The following is a 21426-nucleotide window of genomic DNA, read 5'->3' on the forward strand; positions in this document are numbered from 1 at the left end:
TTTGGGTTGCTTACCTTAAAATCTGTTTCTTGTAGCCTTCATTGGGGGACACAGAGACCATGGGTGTATGCTGCTGCCACTAGGAGGCTGACACTATGCACAAAAAAAGTTAGCTCCTCCTCCGCAGTGTACACCCCACCGACCGGCAGGGAATTCCTCAGTTAGTGAGAAAGCAGTAGGAGAAGTAACAGAATAGATTGAAAACAGAACAAAACTCAACTGTAACCAATCAACCAAAGCAAGAACAGGAGTTGTAGAACATGGGAGGGTGCTGTGTCCCCCAATGAAGGCTACGAGAAACAGATTTTACGGTAAGCAACCCAAAAATCCTGTTTTCTCGGTCGCCTTATTGGGGGACACAGAGACCATGGGACGTCCCAAAGCAGTCCCTGGGGTGGGAAAACAAACTTCCATCAGGCCAGCGGACTCACCACCGCAGCCTGCAGAATCCTTCTACCTAGGCTGGCATCCGCCGAAGCGTAGGTGTGGACTTAGTAGAATTTCACAAACATGTGAACCGAAGACAAGGTTGCAGCTTTGCAAAGCTGCAGCGCGGAAGCTCTGTGGCGTACCGCCTAGGAGGCACCCACTGCCTGGGTAGAGTGCGCTGTGATCCCTGGAGGAGCCACTCAATGCTTAATCCGGTAGGCCTCCAAAATTGCCGATCTGATCCAGCAAGCAATAGTGGCCTTTGAAGCTGGGTGACCTTTCCGCGACCTATCTGGAATGATGAAAAGACTGTCTTTCGCAAGGAAGTCATCCTAGCCAGATAGACTCTCATCGCCCTGACCAGATCCAGCTTGTTCAAGGACCGCTCCCGAGGATGAGTTGGACTCGGACAGAAGGACGGCAGAACAATATCCTCATTGAGGTGAAAAGAGGACACCACCTTCGGAAGGAAAGAGGGCGGAAGCCGCAGAAGTACCTCATCCTGGTGAAGTGCCAAATAAGGAGAGCGGCAAGAAAGCCGCCAATTCCGACAGGCGCCGGATGGAAGTGATGGCCACCAGAAAAGCTACCTTCCAAGAAAGGAGAGAAAGGGAAACATCCCTGAGAGGTTCAAAAGGAGGACCTTGCAGAACCTCAAGAACCAGATTAAGATCCCATGGATCCACGGGCGCTCGGTACGGAGGAGCCGTGTGAGCCATGCTCTGAAGAAAGATTTTGACCTGAGGGCGGGAGGCCGTCTTCTGAAATAAAATGAACAGCGCCGAAACTTGACCCTTCAAAGAACTGAGGGCAAGCCCAGCATCCAGCCCTGCCTGAAGAAACGCCAGAACAGAAGGGAGCGAAAAACACATGGGCGCGATGACATTGGCCTTACACCAAGTGAAATAGGTCTTCCAAGTATAGTAATAAAATTTGGAAGATGATGGCTTTCTGGCTCGGAGCATGGTATGAATTACTTGATCAGAGAATCCTGCCCGTTTCAAAACCTTGGTCTCAACAGCCACGCCATTAAAGTGAGCGGCCGAGGATTGGGGTGGCAAATCGTGCCTTGAGACAGCAGATCTGCCCTGTCTGGAAGCTTCCAGGGGGCATCCGCGAGAAGGTTGACAATGTCCGCGAACCAAGACCTTCTGGGCCAATTCTGCGATGAAAATGACTGGAATTCCTTCTGCTTTGATCTTCAACAGCTTGGGAAGAAGAGGCAGGGGAGGGAACAGATAGGGAGTTCAAACTGTAACCAAGGAACGGCCAGAGCGTCGGCGCCCACTGCCAGAGGGTCTCGAGACCTGGAACCAAACTGTGGGACTTTCCTGTTGAGGCGAGACGCCAGCAGGTCTACATCCGGGGTTCCCCATCGACGGCAAAGCAGATGAAACACCTCCGGATGTAGGGACCAATCTCCCGCCGTGAGACCCTCGCGGCTGAGAAAATCGGCGGCCCAGTTGTCTACACCGGGAATGTGTACCGCGGAAATTGTCGGAACGGAAATCTCTGCCCAATGAATAATCTTGGACACTTTTGCCAGGGCTGAGACACTTCGTGTCCCTCCTTGGCGGTTGACATATGCCACCGCTGTGGCATTGTCTGTCTGAATCCGGACAGGCAGGCCCCTGAGGAGCCTCTCCCAGTGGACGGGAGCCAGATGGATCGCTCGTATCTCTAGGACGTTGATCGACAAAGCTGATTCCTGAGTCGACCATCGACCCTGAACAGTATGATTGCGGAACACTGCACCCCAGCCGAGGAGGCTGGCATCCGTTGTTACAATCTGCCAGTGAATGGGAAGAAAAGACCGACCCAAGAGGATGAGAGGTGACGTCAACCACCAGTTGAGTGACCGCTTGACCTTGTATGAAAGTCGAAATGGGTGATCCAGGGAAAGGACAGACCTGTTCCCCCGAGACAGGATGGCGTGTTGGAGAGGTCTGGAGTGAAATTGGGCAAAGGGAACCGCCTTTATTGCCGCCACCATCTTTCCCAGGACTTTCATGGTTGTTCGGAGAGATGGAAGTCGTATGATCTGCAACAATCGTACATCCCGCTGCAGAGAGCCAATTTTTTCTTGTGGGAGAAAAACCCTCGATCGCCGAGTGTCGAACAATAGACCCAGAAACACAAGACGTTGTGTCGGGGCTTCTTCCTGTAGACGAGCCACCCGAAATTGGACAGGGTGTCGAGGACGATGGTAAGACTTTGGCGAGCTTGATGAAAGGATGGAGCTTTGATCAGAATGTCGTCGAGGTACGGAAAGAGAAGGAGACCTCTGATTCTCAACAAGGCCATCAACGCCGCCATGATCTTTGTAAATACTCTGGGTGCGGTGGCGAGACCGAACGGCAGTGCAACGAACTGGTAATGTTCCTGGCAAATCGCACAACGCAGGAACTTCTGATGCCCGGAGAATATGGGAAGATGTAGATAGGCATCTTGAATGTCTATTGAACACATGAACTCCTGCATCTCCATGGAAGCGATTACCGACCGAAGAGACTCCATTCGGAAGTGACGCAGTCGGACTCTCTAGTTGAGTAACTTGAGGCCCAAGATGGGCGAACTGTCCCGCCTTCTTTCGGTACCACAAACAGGTTTGAATAAAATCCTGTGAAACGTTCTGATTCGGGAACGGGCACAATCACTCCGGAATTGAGGAGAAAAGCGATGGACGCAAAGAACCCCAGAACTAAGGCAGGATCCTTTGGAGGTCGGGACTCGAAAAAACGATCCCGGGGACAAGAAACTAAGTTTATCTTGTATCCTGATGATACAACTTCCCTGACCCAAGTGTCCTCTACTGAGGCAAGCCAGACGTCTCTGAAGAAAAGGAGTCGACCTCCTAATTGGGAAGGACCCCCGGGGGTCCGTTGATAGACATGCTGATGTGGACCGACCAGATCTGGACCTGGAGGATCTGACCTGGGAGGAGTGAGATCGACAGGAAGGAGTGGGTCTGAAAGGCACCTTCTTCCTATCCTGGCATGCCTGCGGTCTCTGTTGGTTAGAGAAGTTCTCTGCCGTATTGAAGCGGCGGAAAGACCGAAAGGGCCGAGACTGACGTCTTAGCGGAGGTCTGCGAGGCTTGGACTGAGGGAGGAGGGAACTCGTGCCCCCAGTGGCGTCCTTAATAATCTGGTCCAGCTGGGATCCGAAGAGCCGCGCTCCCTGAAAAGGCAGATTGGAAAGGGACTTTCTTGAAGAGAAATCCGCCTGCCAAGCTTTGAGCCAAATTGTACGTCGGACTGCCACCATGTTGCTTGCAGGACGCGGCATCCAAGGAGGCAGAGAGTAGATAATCCCCTGCAAGGGAGATCTGGTTGGCCTGATCAGCCAAATGGCCTTATCTAGGATGCCCTTGCGGAGATCCTCTGCCCAAGTGGCTATGGCCTTCGCTACCCAAGTAAAGTGAAGGCTGGGCTTAGCACCGCTGCAGCCACTTCAAATGCTGACTTTGCTAAAGATTCTATAATTCTATCATTAGAATCTTGTAACGACGTCACACCTGAAATCGGGAGGACCGTGTTGTTAGAAAGTCTGGACACGGGTGCGTCTACCGAGGGGGAAGCAGACCAGTTATCAGTGAGCTCTTTGGCAAACGGATACAGCACGCCGAGGCGCTTCCCTCTTTGAAAGCGCCTGGTCGGATTTTCTCTTTCCCTGCTAAGAGTCTTGCCAAACTCAAGAGTGGGAGGCGAAGACCCTGGAAGGTGTTTCTGCCCGTCTGAACGAAACCTCCTGATCTGAGGATTTCGCAGGGGAGTCTGAGATTTCGAAGGTGTGGTGATTCGCAGCAATGAGGTTCTGTACTGTAACCTTCATGTCCGCGTCCTGGTCCGAATCCAGCTCTAAAAACGCTTCACCTGACTCGGGTGAGGAGGCACGGGAGGGCGACTGCTGGGAAGGACTATGTGGGGATGTGAGGCCAGGAGAGGATTCCGGCCGGAGATCCTGCCTGGGTCTTTTGCGGCTTCTGCTGGCTGGCTCAGATGGAATGTCTTGCGACCTGCTGGACCCTGCAGAAGTGTCCAGGGGCAACCTATCAAGAACGGCCACTAGGGACTGAGACACTCTGGGGAGGTCTGCCACAGATTGTGAAAGACGAGGCCCAGCCAGGGATGGGGAATTCGCTTTCACGTGGCAAAATAGATGGCTCCTGAACGGGGTCAGGGAAGTCTGCGATTGCAAGAGGGGCATGCGACGAACTGGACTAGAGTGCCCGTGGGGGCCGGCGGCCGGCTACGCTCAGACTTAGAGTTAGACATAAAGATGGAACAGAAGGACCCTGAAGAAAAGCCGGAAGGTTGGGGAACAGAAAGGCAGAGGAGGGTGTCAGTCTGCAGTTGCAGAACTACTCACGGTCCGGTGTCCCCCAAAGCGCTGTACCAGGCTTGTGAGAATTGCAGGACCCCAGCAGGGGATAGCTGACATCTGTCTATCGTCTCTGGCTGACAGGCTGCAAAGATGGCGGCAGCCTGAGGTGGATGAAAAAAACGCGGTTCAGGAGGGCCAAGAAGAAGGGCGGAGTTAGCCAACTGAACTAAAGGAAACCGCCCCCCTTACCCAGCCACAGGCCAAGAGAGGCGGTGGGAGGGCCTAGGAACGGGCGGGAGCGCAGCCGGCCTATGAGTGGGCGGGGGGCGTGGCCGCGAAGGCCTAAAATGAAGCCGGGGACTAAATTAGAGACGGTGGCCGCCTGTAAGCAATGGGCGGCGCGGAAGTGCCGCAACGCTGCAGCGGCCACACACAACGAAGATGCCGCCAGAACCGCGCCGGAAGATGAATCCCCCGATGAATACAGGCGGGGGGGAGAAAAGGCCCGCACCGCAGTCGGGGCCTAGGTGAAATGCGGCGACCGTCGAAGGCGCGGGCCGCATCCTGCAGCGCTGCCTTGGTGCCGCTCCAATGTATCCTTGCGGTGGTTTGCTCCGTGCGCCGCGCCTCTGCTCCAATAAAGGTACCTTCTTTATCCAACGCTGTCTGTTAATCTTTCCCGTGTCTGCGCCTCTTCCGACCGACAGGCTCTGGTGGGCGAGTGGGTGGGAGGCGTTTGGCAAGGACCATCCGTCGCTGGCCCGCATCTGCGCCGAGCTTCTGGTCCGCACGGAGAGCTATGAGGATACGGGGTGGCAGTACACGCCGTACTCATAGTCTCTTTGTGGGAGTACAGTTGTGACTCTTCACACTGTATCCCTCCGGAAACCTGAAAAGGAACGACGCACACTGAGGTAGATATGGGTCTAATAAAAGACCCGTGTCCACCTCCTACTGACACTAAGCTAAACTGAGGAATTCCCTGCCGGTCGGTGGGGTGTACACTGCGGAGGAGGAGCTAACTTTTTTTGTGCATAGTGTCAGCCTCCTAGTGGCAGCAGCATACACCCATGGTCTCTGTGTCCCCCAATAAGGCGACCGAGAAATTACCTTTATTTCCCCCAGCAGCATTTGGCTTCCAGTCACAGGGGTGGCTTCGGCACGTATTCAGTCACCACTCTATGTGTAGAGAGCAGTGGCTGTAACCACACCCCTGGTATTGACTGACAGCAGCTCATCATTAGGGCCTGCAGTCAGTCAATGCTGGGGATGTGGTTATAGCCACTGTTCTCTATACACAGAGCAGTGACTGATATCCTGCCAGTGCCACGCCCCTGACTGAACACTGGCGGGAGGAATAAAGTTCACGTCCTTCCGGCAGCGGATCTCAAAGTACGGGCATCAGGCAGGTTCAGAACCCTATTAATATGCAGATTTATCACCATATCTGCTGGTTAATAGTATTTTTTTTTTTCACATGACAGAATCCCTTCAAAGTGGTTGTCTACAACTACCTCCTTAAACAGTACTGTATATTCCACCAGTGTGAAAATAAAAATAGCAGATGCTTGCCTCTCGGAACCGTTCTAGCGATCTCAGCACGTTTCCATGGGCATGAGTGGCATTGTTATGCCAGGTGAGCACTGTATCCAATATCACCCGATTCCCTAGGAAACCCGACACTGCTGGAACAGCACCAGCACTTTTATTTTACAATGGGGAATACACTATTTAAAGGAGTAGGCTCGTGTTATAAAATTGGTATAGTTAGCATGTAAACAAGCAACATAAACAGCCATAAGGCACGCACCTTGGAAGAGGGAAGGCTGAATAGCACTGATGTACTGGAAGACACTTTTGAAAAATATGACCATGGTGGAATAGACAACCTGATTCTTGTATTTTGTGTGAGCTTCATTATCAAAGTTGCTGATGTAACGACAAAGTTCTTTGATGCGATGAAAAAGGTCATTAAAATTCCTATACAGAACAACAATAAACAAATCATCAACAAAACGGAGAGCAACTCAGCTTTGGGTTATAAGACAGAGACACAAGAGAAAATGAGAAAGAATAAGCAAGCGTATATTCTCTGTGGTTGCTGGTCGCTTCTTGCACCCCCACTATAGTTCTAATGTGCTGACATTTTTATCTTGTGTCTGTATTGGTAATATATATTTATTGTATGTCTGTACTGGTAATATATATTTATTGTACAGTATTGTGCTATAGTTTTACACAGGTGTGGAAAAAATGAAGCAATGTAAAGGGGCATTTACACTTCAAGATAACTGTGACTGAGCGTTGTTAAAAATGCTTGTTTCACAAGTTTCTTGTGGTGTAAGGCTATGTGCCCACGTAGCGTTTTAAAACGCTCACTAAAAACCGGACTCCTTCCCAGAAATCGCGCGGTTTTTTCCACGCGATTTCACCGCGATTTTCGCGTGCAATATTCAAGCACTTTCCAAGCGATTTGAAGCATCGCTTGGAAAGTGATTGACAGGTTGGTCACACTCGTCAAACATAGTGTTTGACAAGTGTGACCAGGTTTTTACTATTGAGGCCGCCTATGCAGCATCAGTAGTAAAAGATAGAATGTTAAAATGCTAAAAAAAATAAAAAAAAATCGTGGTATATTTACCTTCCGATGTCCCGCGCTGCATTCCCGGGCCTCAGCGTTCCCAGTAATGCCTTGCGAGACCTGTGATGACGTAGTCTCGCGTTGCTATAGCGATCTCGCGAGACCGCTAGAGTCACGCGAGACTACGTTATTACAGGGCCTTGCCGCAAGGCATTACTGGGAACGCTGAGGCCCGGGAATGCAGCGCGGGACATCGGAAGGTAAATATACCACGATTTTTTATTTTTTATTCTTTTTTTTACAGGGGTATGGTACCCAGGGCCTGGAGGACAGTCTCCTCTCCTCCACACCGTGGGTACCAACCGCACATGAGACGCTTAACTTCCCGCATGGTGGGCATAGCCACATGCGGGAAGTAAGCGATTCTCATGCATTCCTATGGGTGCGGAATCGCGGCAATTCTTTGCGATTCCGCACAAAAGAATGAGAATGCTGCGATTTTTTCCGCGATGCGATTCCGCCGCGGAAAAAAGCGCAGCATTAGCACAGCATGTGCGGAATGCCATAGGAATGCATGGGGGGCGTTCTGTACACGATTTTTAAACGTTTTCGCAGCGTTTTCGAGCAGAAAATCGCGGCAAAAACGCTTAAAAATCGCTACGTGGGCACACAGCCTAAACAGGCTGCCGATCAACCAATGAACGATCAAAAAGCTCATTCATAGGGTAAATTATTTTATGCTGGCAATCGTTCTCGGTGGTGCATGAGAAACAGGACTCGCACTGCTGAGAACAGTGGCACCTATGCGCACTGAATGACCTAGTGTAAATCGCTCAGTGTGTATCGCTTACTTTGATCTGCCTGTATATACAGGCATTAAAATCACCGCCGATAGGTAAACATGTACCAATCTGCGGTTCGTATTATGCCGCCAGTCTGTGTTAACGGACCCCAAGAACGGTTTCAAAAATAGAAGTGTGTAACATTTATTTATATCAATTAGTAAAGTCACTGGACAAAAGATTGATTTCATTTAGATTTCGCTTTTGTAAGTTAGGCTTTATTTTAAGTGTCTACTCTTTTGCTTTTTTTTTTTTTTATTATTATAAGTGCTATTATTTGTAGTCAATCTTTTTATCAAGCTGGACAATGTTACCACCAGGGTGCACTGACACATCCGTGTGACCATCGGTGTGCTGCCCAATTTTTTTTTTTAAATCAGAGACCACACTGTTTATGTCCTATTCTAATCCTCAATAACGGTTTAGAATAAGACATGCTTGGCGTTGCACAGAGCTCATTCTCAGAGCCATGATTTTCACGGTGGCAAAAAGAGATCCATGAAACTGTATGTGTGAATGCACCCTTAAGCCTACATGTCAGCTTGATTACAGCAATATTAATTTATGAAGAAGCGACATCTTGTGTACGCGAAACGCGCGTCGGGGTATGTGACCGGGGTCAAGATGGGATCTCTGAACACCTATGGGTAATTATCCTTTACAAAATTGTTTACTATCATTGCATTACATTGTGCACATGTAGCGGTATAGTGTTTAATGGATATGAAGTAGTCACAGTACTCAAATGGTTAATTCACTTGATTTCACTATACTATTTGGCACTTTTCTATTTTTGGAAGGAAATGAGATCTGTATCAAGTAATGTCATTTTGGTGCATGTGTCATTATCTTATCCTGTCCTGTATCTTCTGGTCATATTTTTGACCTATGGATTTAGTCACACGATTTAAATAAAACCCATGTAACTTATATGATATGTATTTTTATATACTTTTTGTATAACTTGTTGACAAATCAATAAATTTTACAATCTTTGGATACAATTTTGGCTACATAAACTCTATGTTTCTCCTTGTTTGCATTGCTATATGAGAGTTGCCATATGATATGGGTAGTTAATTGAGGAATATTTGCTGGTATATTTTTGTAGTATTAATTTAATGTAGCATTTCCTATGTTGCTACTTTTGCACAAAGAAACCATTTTTTTTATTTATTAGTTGTACTAAAAATAATTTGTTTTGTGCTGCCATTGTCCTGGAGTCATAGATTCAAATTATTACATATTTGTCTTTTATTTTTTTGTTTGGTTTTTGGCGTTTTCCATTTACTCCTTATTCTTCTGTTATCTTGCACCTTTTTGAAGTCTATATTACATGTGTTCTGTTTTTTTCTCCCACGTCCCTCACTGTGGGCAAGGTTTTGGGTCTCCAGCTATTTCATCAATTGCAAACTTTTAAAAAGTCAGAAAATGTTGTGCGAATGTCTTCCAGTACTCCCCACTGATTTTATGTTCTTCTGAATTTTTTCCCAGCTATATTTAAGACATTTTAGTTCAACATGCATCTTGAACGTTTTTTGCGATTTTAAAAGACCAATATAAAATGCATTTTTGATTTTGTGCGAAATTCGTGAACCACGTAGACCATTTTGAAGAATTTGGCACAAAACTGTAAACAAATGCCACAGGACAAAAAATAAAATAAAAAGAAAGAAAAAAGTGGCTTTCAAAAAACCCTGCATCTGATTAAACTGGGCCCAGTATGTTTTTCTAATTCTGTGAGGGATTGTTTTCATTTGTATTATTTTGGGGTAAATGCAACGGTTTAATTGTTTTTTCGGGTGCAGAAATTAACAAAATCTACAAGTTCTTTCATCATTTATTATATAATTTATAAATTGCTTATTATGGATCATTTCCAATTATTTGTACTTTTTTTTTTTTTACATAAAGTCATTTTTATTGTGAATATTTTTTTAAAAAAATTTTACATTTTATTTTTTATTGTCCTATTAGGAGACTTTAAAATCCTTTGGCTGCACCACTCATATTTTACATTGCTATCATGCTTATTTGTAGTTTATTGCACCGAGCAGCATAATATTGACAAGCATACTATTCAGAAGGATCTAATGAATGATGGAAGAACTGTTGGCCATAGCACCCTATCAGTAGCCGATTTCTGTCAACCACTATATGGATAGAACTGGAGTACAGAAGGTTTCCAGGTTAAGAGCTACATAGGTTCTGTAGGTTTGTTCATAACTTGAGTTTGTATGCACGTTGGAACAGGTACAGGAACGGTAAAAAAACCCCTAAAACTAATATTCCCTTCATTGCTCACTTTAACGGATACCATGCTACTACCTTCTGTTGTCCGGTCTTCTTTATGCCATTGTGCCCCTCATCTCCAGCCTCTTCTTTCCACCATTGCGCATTGCATTTCTCACTCTTCACTATGTAGGCTAGGACTTAAAGCAGTGTCTTGGCTTTGGGGGGGTCACTGTGTGTTGTAATGTTGTGACATCAAGACATGTGCAGCAACCTTATGACACAAAGTGACCTCAGAGCGCTCGATGTGGCAGAAGGTTCCGGTGGGAAATGCCGCACTCTATATTGGAACGAAGAAGACTGGATGGCACGCAGCTGGAGAGGTGAGCGAAAAGGTGGGTTGTTTTTTTTTTCCTTTTACATCTTATATCACCTGATCCTCTACTCAGTCCTATATATGTAGCAGCATCCTAAGGGGGGCACGCGTGCGGGGTCTGGCACGCGTCTCCCTGCAGCAAAAGTATCTTGAAGATGAAGTTATTACAACAGCAGGAGTCAAGACCCCACACTATGTACCTGTCTCTTTTGGGTATGTCTGCTAAGTAAGCACTTCTTATTACTTGGATTTAGCTTTTCTATTAACCCTCCTACTCCTTCACCATGTTTACATATGCCCTCACAGTGTTTGCTCCATTAATCCTCACTCTCCTTCGCTATCCCCAAACCCCAGCACCCTCTAATCAAATTATCTTCCCTTCCCTACCCATCTAACCTCCTATGCTGACCTGCTCCTCAACCTCAAATCTGTCCTAATGAAACATAAAACAAGCTGCCCACTCTCCTCCCATCTGCTCTCCCTTTCTCTGCTTCTCCTCACTGCTGGCGACATATCTCCCAATCCTGGACCCCCACAGCTCATATCCCCCATTACTACCCCTTCCTACCGCTCCCTATCTAATATTAACTACCGCAATCTTTCCAACTTAAAACCCATGCCATTGACACCCACCCCCTGCTCCCTCTCTCTGGAGCACTTTTGAATGCCCGCTCCATTTGCAATAAGCTTCATGTGATTCATGACCTCTTTCTCTCTCGCAATCTTGCCTTTCTCAGCCTCACAGAAACCTGGCTGACACCGCCTCCCCTGCTGCGCTGTGTTACAGCGGCCTTCACTTCACCCACACTCTTCGCCCTGGCAACAAACAAGGTGGAGGAGTGGGTCTTCTCTCTTCCAACTCCACCTTCAACCCAATCCCACCTCTTCCCTCCCTAATTCCCCCCTCTTTTGAAGTCCACTCTGTCCACATCTACTCTCCCTCTAACCTCCAAGTGGCTGTCATATAGCGACCTCCAGGCCCGACCACTGCCTTCATTGACCAATTCTCTACCTGGCTTCTTCACTTTCTTTCAACTGACATTCCCACTATCATCATGGGTGACTTTAACATCCCCACTGATACCCTTCAGTCAACAGCCTCCAAACTCCTGTCCCTTACTTCATCCTTTGGACTCACTCAGTGGTCATCCTCAGCCACCCACACAGACGGACATACATTGGACCTGGTCTTCACCCGCCTCTACTCTCTTTCTAACGTCACCACCTCCTATCTCCCTCTATCTACTCACTTTCTCATCCCTGTCCTCCTCTCCTGGCACCCATGTCCAGCAACATGCGCACCCCCACAGAAACCTTGAACACCTAGACACCCACACGCTCTGACTCTATTCTACCAATGGCATCCATATCCTCACTCCACGACACAGACAGTGCCACTGCTTTCTACAATGCCAATCTCGCATCAGCTATTGACACAGTCACCCCTCTCGTTCATGGCAGAATGCAACGTACCAACAGACAACCCTGGCACAATAACACCACTAAAAAGCTCCGGCAAGTGTCCAGGATTGCAGAGCGGCGTTGGAAGAAAACAAATTCGCAAGACGACTTCACTGCATTCAAAGAGGCAACACTTGCTTTCAAATTTGCCCTCACCTCTGCTAAACAGGCCTACTTCACAACCCTTGTATCTTCCCTATCTTACAACCCAAAACAGTTATTATAAACTTTTAACTCCCTTCTCCGCCCACCACTGCCCCCTCCAACCTCCCTCATCTCTGCTGAGGACTTTGCCACACACTTCAAAGATAAGATCGACCAAACAAGGCAAGTCTTCATTGTTCAACCACCACAACCCCTTTGTATACCAGACCAATGCCCAAACCCCATAACCTACCTCTCAAACATCACTGAAGGGGAGCTTAATCGTCTCTTCTCCAAATCACACCTCATAACCTGTGCACTTGACCCCATCCCACCTCCTCCCCAACCTCACCACCACAGTTATCCCATCCTTAACCCACCAATTGAATCTATCACTAACGTCCGGTACCTTCCCTTCTGCTTTCAAACATGCCACAATCATACCTATCCTTAAAAAGCTAACCCTCGACCCAACCGCTATGTCCAGCTATCGCCTAATATCGCTGCTCCCATTCGCTTCCAAACTCCAGCACATCCACGCTGAACTTTCCTCCCACTTCTCATCTAACTTGCTCTTTGACAATCTACAATCTGGTTTCCGCCCCCATCACTCCACTGAGACAGCCCTGTCCCAAATTACTAACGACCTACTTACAGCCAAATCAAACGGGCAATACTCTATACTGCTGCTTCTAGACCTGTCCTCTGCATTCAACACAGTTGACCACTGCCTCCTACTACAGATCCTCTCCTCCTTTGGCATCAAAGACTTTGCCCTATCCTGGATCTCCTCATACCTTTCTAACCGCACATTCAGCACTCCCACTCCCACACTACCTCCTCATCCCACCCTCTCTCTGTTAAGGCTCTGTTCTAGGACCCCTACTCATCAATTTATACCCTTGGCCTGGGTCAACTCAAAGTCCCATGGATTCCAGTACCACCTTTATGCTGATGACACTCAGATCTACCTCTCTGGCTCAGACGTCACCTCTCTGCTGTCCAGAATCCCGGAGTGTCTTACAGCCATATCCTCCTCCTTCTCCTCTCGCTTCCTCAAGCTTAATGTGGACAAATCTGAACTCATCATCTTTCCTCCATCTTACAGATTTTCCTTACCTGACCTATCACAATTCATGACATCACGCTTTACCTAGTACCAGAAGTCCGCTGCCTCGGAGTAACCCTTGACTCTGCCCTGTCCTTAAAACTGCAAATTCAAGCTCTTTCTACCTCTTGTCACCTCCAGCTCAAAAATATTTCCAGAATCCGTCCTTTCCTCAACCCTCAGTCTACTAAAATGCTTGTGCATGCCCTCATCTCCCGCCTCGACTACTGCAACATCCTTTTCTGTGGTCTCCCTGCTAACACCCTCGCAGCTCTCCAGCCCATCCTTAACTCTGCTGCCCGACTTATTCATCTTTCTCCTCACTACTCCTCCGCTTCTCCCCTCTGCAAATCTCTTCACTAACTCCCATTCCCTCAGCATATCCAGTTCAAATTACTAATACTGACCTAACAAGGCCATCTCCCCCATATGTCTCTGAACTAATCTCCCGATACCTTCACTCACGTAATCTCCGATCATCCCAAGACCTCCTTCTCTCCTCCACACTTATTCGCTCCTCACCCAACCGCCTCTAAGACTTCTCCCGAATAGCCCCCATCGTCTGGACTTCTTTGCCCCAACATGTCCGACTATCAACCACATTTGGATCCTTCAGATGGAACCTGAAAGCCCACCTCTTCAAGAAAGCCTACAGCCTGCAATAACCCCGCTACCTCCTCACCACTACCGGAGATATTGCCTCAACCAACACCGGAATTGCTGCAACCCACCAACCTACTGTCTCCTTCCCCACCATCCTGTAGCATGTAAGCCCGAAAGAGCAGGGTCCTCTCCCCTCTGTATCAGTCTGTCATTGTAAGTTTGTTTACTGCAAGTGATATCTGTAATTTGCATGTAACTCCTTCTCATGTACAGCACCAAGGAATCAATGGTGCTATATAAATAAATAATAATAATATTTGGAATTATGAGTCATACGCAAGTTGGATGTTCTTAAGTTGGAGACTGCCAGTATATATTCTAGACCAAGACAAAACATGCTAAGGTAACATAATTGAGAAAACTGGCATCCATTCCAACCTGGTTCCCTTGTCCATCTGCCATTCACATCGCATGCCAACTACAGACAGGATTTTAAAAAGTCGATCCCAAGGGTCCAGTATTTGTGAGGATTTTTCTGTCAGGCCCTCAATAATATATTTTTGGGAGCTTCGTTTGGTGGGCGAAAGTAAATCGGATGTGTCTTGTGTACCTGGTCATAAAGGAATTTAACATTAATTAATTATATATATATATATTATATATACACATATATACAAACACACTAGCGAAAGCAAATGAAAGCTAAATAAGCATTGCATAACATTTACATGCAAGCATATGTGGCCTTTCATACCTTGATGCTGGGGATCTGTCTGGGGTGACCGCGTCACATAATTTATATAGAATTCAGCAGCTTTGTTCAGGTATTTGTATAACAGGCTGGAGGGTAAGCGGACATCCAGGTTGTTAATAATGAGGGGTAGAACATCACACACTAGAAGAGAAAAAATGTTCAACATTACATAGAAGGTACAAAATGTTTAGTATAATTAAAAAGAACTGCTAAATCTAAAGTACAAAGATTTTGTAGAAAATTAGAGATGGGGCAGACATTTTCTGAACCCTCGGTCAGTGAAAAAAATTGAGGATCATTACAAGCAGTCTCTATGCAGCCTGTACAGACAGCAGCTAAATAGTGATAGGCTGCATTCAACTGTTTCCCATAGGAAATGAAGAAAAATAGACCCAATTCATGAAGAGGTTTTTGGCAGTTTCCTGGGGTAAAAACTTCAAATGTTGCAACATTATTGCGCAATTGAAAGCTAAGCAAAAATTTTGTGCCAGTCAAGGTCAGCTTGTCTAAAATGCACACCAATTTGATTATGTATATTTGGCCAGTTGTAATTCATTAAGTGTCATTCACCTCTCAATAAATTCGGCACGTCTTACACCAACGAGCCCCTTCATTAAGATTGTCGCGTACAATGCCAATCGTAATGAGTCAAGCTCCATATGCATTAGGCTTTATATTAAACCACAATATCATTGGTGTACTCATTAATTTTCCTATCAATGCACTTACCAAACAATTTTCGAAAACAGTTCACAGGCGATTCCTGGTCTTCCATACTCTCGGCTTCCAACAAAGTTTCACCTAAGCTAACCTGGCAAAAAAAAAAATTAAAACTGACACTGTCACTTAGGGGTTAACCTGGAATTTGACTGACAAGCTCATAATGCCATGTGTTAAAAAGGTTGTCTGGGATTTATAAAAAAAAACAAAAAACAGAAGTATGTTAAAATAATAAAATGGCCATTGCTCTCTCTCAGAGATCCTTGTTATTCCTGCAGCAATATGGCGGCATGTCCATCATTCATGTGACAGCTGAAATCAATTTCTGGCTTCAATGGTCACATGCCATACATGAAAGTGTCAGCAATGATGATAGTGATTGGCTGCACTGTTTGGATGAGTGATGGACATGAATTCATTGCTGTAGACCAGGGTTCCCAAACTCCAGTCCTCAAGGCCCACCAACAGGTCATGTTTTCAGGATTTCCTTAGTATTACCCAGGTGATAATTGTATCACCTGTACAATACAAGGGAAATCCTGAAAACATGACCTGTTGGTGGGCCTTGAGGACTGGAGTTGGGGAACCCTGCTGTAGACCACTGGAGAAAAAGCACTGGATTGCTTTAATGGGTTTTCTGCACATGGCCAGTATTTCCAATATTCTAGACCAGTGGTTCCCAAACTCCAGTCCTCGCGGACCCCAACAGGTCATGTTTTCAGGATTTCCTTAGTATTTCACAGGTGATGGAAGTATCATAAAGGCATCAGGAATTCTCTCACATGTGTAACACTATGGAAATCCTGAAAACATGACCTGTTGGGGTCCGCGAGGACTGGAGTCTGGGAACTACTGTTCTAGACAAACCCTTCAAAGCGTATATGTGCCATATTTTTTTTCAAACTGGTCAGAGGTAAAAAAAAAATAAAACAAATAAAATAAAATCTGTATAAAATAAAGAACTATGCCTGTGATTCCTCATTGCCGTGTCTCCAGTGCATACTGACTGGCAGGACTATGCTCAGGAAGCTCACCCAGGTATCCGATTTAGCAAACTGACAGCAAAAAGGAACTATTCCCTTGAACGTTAGGCTTTATAGTCTATATACTATATTTCATGTCTAAGGGCTCATTTTTTTTTTTATACACTCTTGTGAACCTGCCTTAATGCTGATCGTTAGAGTTGAGCGACTTTAGTCGGATGCACTCATATTACACACAATGGTTATAATGGTCTAAATGTCCATCTAGTGCTCATACAAAATGGGTTTAAACATGTGTTATTAATATGAATCTCCTTACCCCATGTTGTACTACGGTTTCGGGAAAACGTCTCAACAAAAGAAGCAACATTTCTGCTCGTTCCAGCGTATTAAAACATTGTTCTGTAGCCTTCAATAACATTTCACACTGGACACGGCCGGGGAGAGCCTCAAACAGGGCTGGGAAATGTAAAGCAGAAATGGCATTAAAACACAACTATGATATAGGTTATTATACTAGAGGGCTCAACCTAAATCACAAAACAAGCCAAAACCTACTGATACAAACCCAGGAAAAAAAAAGCAAAAAGATTCCCAGCACAACGCAATATGAACGAGATGGCACATCTACAAAACCCTGATGAACAGTATCATCCATGAGGATCCTACAGGCACATATATGACTTCTATGGAAGGCACATCATACAGTAAAGTAACACTGCATTTAACCTATGAGTGGAATTTGTACTAGTAGATAAGACAGCCTGCCCCACACACCACAACCACCGATACCAAATTGTCTTCAGAATCCAGGAAGAATGAGAAACGTAAGCTATTAACCCTCGTTAACACCTTGGCATACAAGAACATAATTGAACGTCCACACCAGGGTCCACATGGGTGGAAAGGGCTCAGGAGCAGGTCATACACAGCCAGCATCTGCCTGTAAGAGCATGAGCCCTAACATGGAGACACATCCCAGAGAATGGGATCAAAAATGCTTAAAGTCACAGAAGAGCCCCCAGGGTACTATACAGAAAGCATCTCACCTCGTAAAAATTGTGTTTGTTTATCTTGTAAATCATTCCGAAGTGCTGCCGTAATCACACTAATTTCCCTCCAGACCACAGGCTGGTCCGAAAAGTTCACAAACCTTAAAATACATGAATGGAATGATAAAACGTGCTTCAAGAAAGTATCATTCTTACATTTAAATACTCACTTCAAAGAAAATACAGTAAGACTGAACCTTCGGTCATGTCTGCTCGAAATGATCCAACATTAAGGCTCAATGAGTGAGTGAGCAGCCTGTGTGGCCGAAATGTGCTACATAAGCCTGCAGCGTCTCTGGACTTCTGTGCCATCGAATGCATCAAGGATGTCATTGGTTGACAATTGCAAAGTAAGCTGCCAGCAACGGATCTTGATGATGTGTGTCCCCAAGTGCATTCAGAATGGCAGAACATCCCTGTCAGGTTGGATGACGCTATTAACGGTGGCATTAAGTTAATCTTCTCCCACATGAAGCAGCCAGACAACTTCATTACACCATTGACTTGTAGATTAACCCTATATCTACATGTTAATAGCAAGATGTGCCCATCTGAGCACTACGTGATAAGGTGACCACCAGCCCTATATCCCCCTTATCCCTTTATTTTCAATTTGGGATCTAGCTGTACTCGTGATGCAGCGCCTGCACCTTCTCTATTTGGAGGCACGCCAAACAGCTTCTAACACCGGGGAAAATACTAAACAGGCTTAAAAGGTGGCACGGGTATAATTTGGTTCACGTTTACCTTCAATGTGCAATATTTCATATTTGATAAAGAATATTTGTTGTAAATTATGCCATTCTTGATAAGTGTGAACCGATGAGTCTCCAATTTTAACGAAAAACTTACAGATCCTTAGGTGTAAGACACGCACGGCTGCTGCAAAGACCACCAAGGATGAGGACTTACATGTCGCACAGCAGGAGGATGAGGACTTACATGTCGCACAGCAGGAGGATGAGGACTTACATGTCGCACAGCAGGAGGATGAGGACTTACATGTCGCACAGCAGGAGGATGAGGACTTACATGTCGCACAGCAGGAGGATGAGGACTTACATGTCGCACAGCAGGAGGATGAGGACTTACATGTCGTACAGCAGGAGGATGAGGACTTACATGTCGTACAGCAGGAGGATGAGGACTTACATGTCGCACAGCAGGAGGATGAGGACTTACATGTCGCACAGCAGGAGGATGAGGACTTACATGTCGCACAGCAGGAGGATGAGGACTTACATGTCGCACAGCAGGAGGATGAGGACTTACATGTCGTACAGCAGGAGGATGAGGACTTACATGTCGCACAGCAGGAGGATGAGGACTTACATGTCGCACAGCAGGAGGATGAGGACTTACATGTCGCACAGCAGGAGGATGAGGACTTACATGTCGTACAGCAGGAGGATGAGGACTTACATGTCGCACAGCAGGAGGATGAGGACTTACATGTCGCACAGCAGGAGGATGAGGACTTACATGTCGCACAGCAGGAGGATGAGGACTTACATGTCGTACAGCAGGAGGATGAGGACTTACATGTCGTACAGCAGGAGGATGAGGACTTACATGTCGCACAGCAGGAGGATGAGGACTTACATGTCGCACAGCAGGAGGATGAGGACTTACATGTCGCACAGCAGGAGGATGAGGACTTACATGTCGTACAGCAGGAGGATGAGGACTTACATGTCGTACAGCAGGAGGATGAGGACTTACATGTCGCACAGCAGGAGGATGAGGACTTACATGTCGTACAGCAGGAGGATGAGGACTTACATGTCGCACAGCAGGAGGATGAGGACTTACATGTCGTACAGTAGGAGGATGAGGACTTACATGTCGTACAGCAGGAGGATGAGGACTTACATGTCGTACAGTAGGAGGATGAGGACTTACATGTCGCACAGCAGGAGGATGAGGACTTACATGTCGTACAGCAGTCTTCCAGCTGAAGCCGTGCGCTCTGCATTTCTCTCAATATTGTACATCTCATACTGAGGAAGGAGAAAACAGAAGTGAGTCTGCCATATACGCACAGAGCAGGAAGGGCTGCGCTATACCCCAAAAGCTCCATGTTATTATACAAGCCCCCTCTGTGCAGCCTGTAGGGTATATAGCCCTCATACTATGGGACAGACCATGCTCCTGCGCCCCCTATTTCTGGAAATGCCCAATACACGGTTAGGCGACCTCTGGCCAATTCCTCATTCATTTACGTGAAAAGACATATTGGCCTACACCACTCATATTAAGGCTGGGGGGGTACTCTTTAATAGCCGTGGATGGTTGTATTGGTGCAAACCTGGATATTGAAATCCTGCGGGTACAGGGTGCGGGCAGTGATGAGCCATGCCCTGGCTGCACACGTATCTTCCTGTACCAGCTCCCGCGCCCTCCGTACAAGGAACTCACAGTCCCCGAGCGCCGCCATGTCTGGAAACATCTGCGGCGTAGTGTTTAATCGTCATTAGTCGGTGCCACCCCACGCATGCGCGAACTGTACAGGTTCTCGTTTTGCGACTTTTGGCGTAGCTGTTGTCACTATGGCAACTCGTTCCTCTATGCAGATATCTTGCTGGCTGTAAGCCGCCTTGTGTTACTGCGCATGTCTGGACTGTGCCCTCGGGCTGGAGCTGAATGTCGCTCGTACATCTCCACACCGATTCCCCTACCGTTATAGCGTGCAAAGTAGCATTCCTACGGCAGTCACTGCTCATATACTGCAGATTATGTTTTCTTCCCAAATACTTCATGATGCCTAATATTCAATGGGATTTTTCCTTTTTTTCTGTGGGTTTCTTTTTGTTGCAGGATAATTTTTTTTCAGTAATTTCTGTTATTACAGTTTATTCCCAGTAGCTACAATTCTCAGAGTTGTTCTATAATAATGCTGTACTTGCCAGCTCTCCCCAAGTGTCCGTGACACGCCCAAAAAAAGAGAAAATCTGCCAGAACTGTCAGACCAGGTGCACACGTTCAGTATTTGGTCAGTATTTTACCTCAGTATTTGTAAGCCACAACCAGGAGAGGAACAATAAGGCTGTGTGCACACGCTGCGGATTCTGCTGCGGATCCGCAGCGGAGTTGGCCGCTGCCGTGTACAGTACCAATATTCCCTATGGGAAATGGAAACCGCTGTGCAGACGCTGCGGAATTTTCAGCGCAGATTTTTGCTGCGGTTTCTAATCCGCAGAAAGAATTGCATGTCAATTCTTTCTGCAGATTCCGCAGCGGTTTCCTATCTCCTCCATTGTGGAGATGATAAACCGCAGGGCAAAACCGCAGACCTATCCGCAGATAAACCTGAAAAATCCACGCGGATCAATCTGCAGCAGATTCCGAAGCGTGTGCACACACCCTAAGGCCGGGGTCACACTGGCGAGGAATACGGCCGAGTGAGAGGCGCTAAAAGCACGCATTAGACACGGACAAATGATTCTCTATGGGGTCCCTCGCACCAGCCGTATATTTCTCCTCAGTATTCTACGCTCCGTGCCACTCGCAGCATGCTGCGATTGTCAGCGTACTACGGGCAAGTCTATGGGTGCACAAAAAATACGCATTATACACGGACCACACATGTGACTTGCGAGAAATGCGCACCAGGTGTCTTTTAGCAAAGCCGGCAATTCAGTGCGCTATACAGTAAACTCACACTGACAGTTTTAACAAAGAAACAAAAGAATAGATATAGACACAATAGAATACATATATATTTATATATATATATATATATATATATGCATTCTATGTGTCTATATCTAATCTTTGGTTTCTGTTAGAAACCCTGTCATAGGGCTCCATTATAT

General features: G+C 46.5%; 1 protein-coding gene across 5 annotated transcripts in view; it reads right to left on the reverse strand.

The window, feature by feature from the left end:
- The window catches only part of INTS10 (integrator complex subunit 10), an 82845-nt gene extending 62699 nt beyond the window's left edge, over positions 1-20146 (reverse strand). Inside the window, exons 1-8 of one of the 5 annotated variants that reach the window (XM_073543199.1) lie at positions 19920-20146; positions 19544-19611; positions 17609-17712; positions 16879-17018; positions 15586-15667; positions 14857-14997; positions 14541-14712; positions 6566-6735 (exon numbers count right to left, since the gene is read on the reverse strand). In XM_073543199.1, coding sequence (XP_073399300.1) covers positions 6566-6735; positions 14541-14712; positions 14857-14997; positions 15586-15667; positions 16879-17018; positions 17609-17712; positions 19544-19611; positions 19920-20060 — 1018 coding nt within the window. In that variant the 5' untranslated portion in view covers positions 20061-20146. Of the gene's footprint in view, positions 1-6565; positions 6736-14540; positions 14713-14856; positions 14998-15585; positions 15668-16878; positions 17019-17608; positions 17713-18703; positions 18723-19543; positions 19612-19919 lie in introns of those variants that run through there. The other 4 variants (XM_073543202.1, XM_073543217.1, XM_073543221.1 and 1 more) reach the window with 4 other exon arrangements.
- Positions 20147-21426: the final 1280 nt, after the last annotated feature.

This window comes from Dendrobates tinctorius, unplaced genomic scaffold (assembly GCF_039654945.1).
Source record: "Dendrobates tinctorius isolate UK_male_01 unplaced genomic scaffold, ASM3965494v1 ptg000011l, whole genome shotgun sequence".
NCBI classification, from domain to species: domain Eukaryota; kingdom Metazoa; phylum Chordata; class Amphibia; order Anura; family Dendrobatidae; genus Dendrobates; species Dendrobates tinctorius.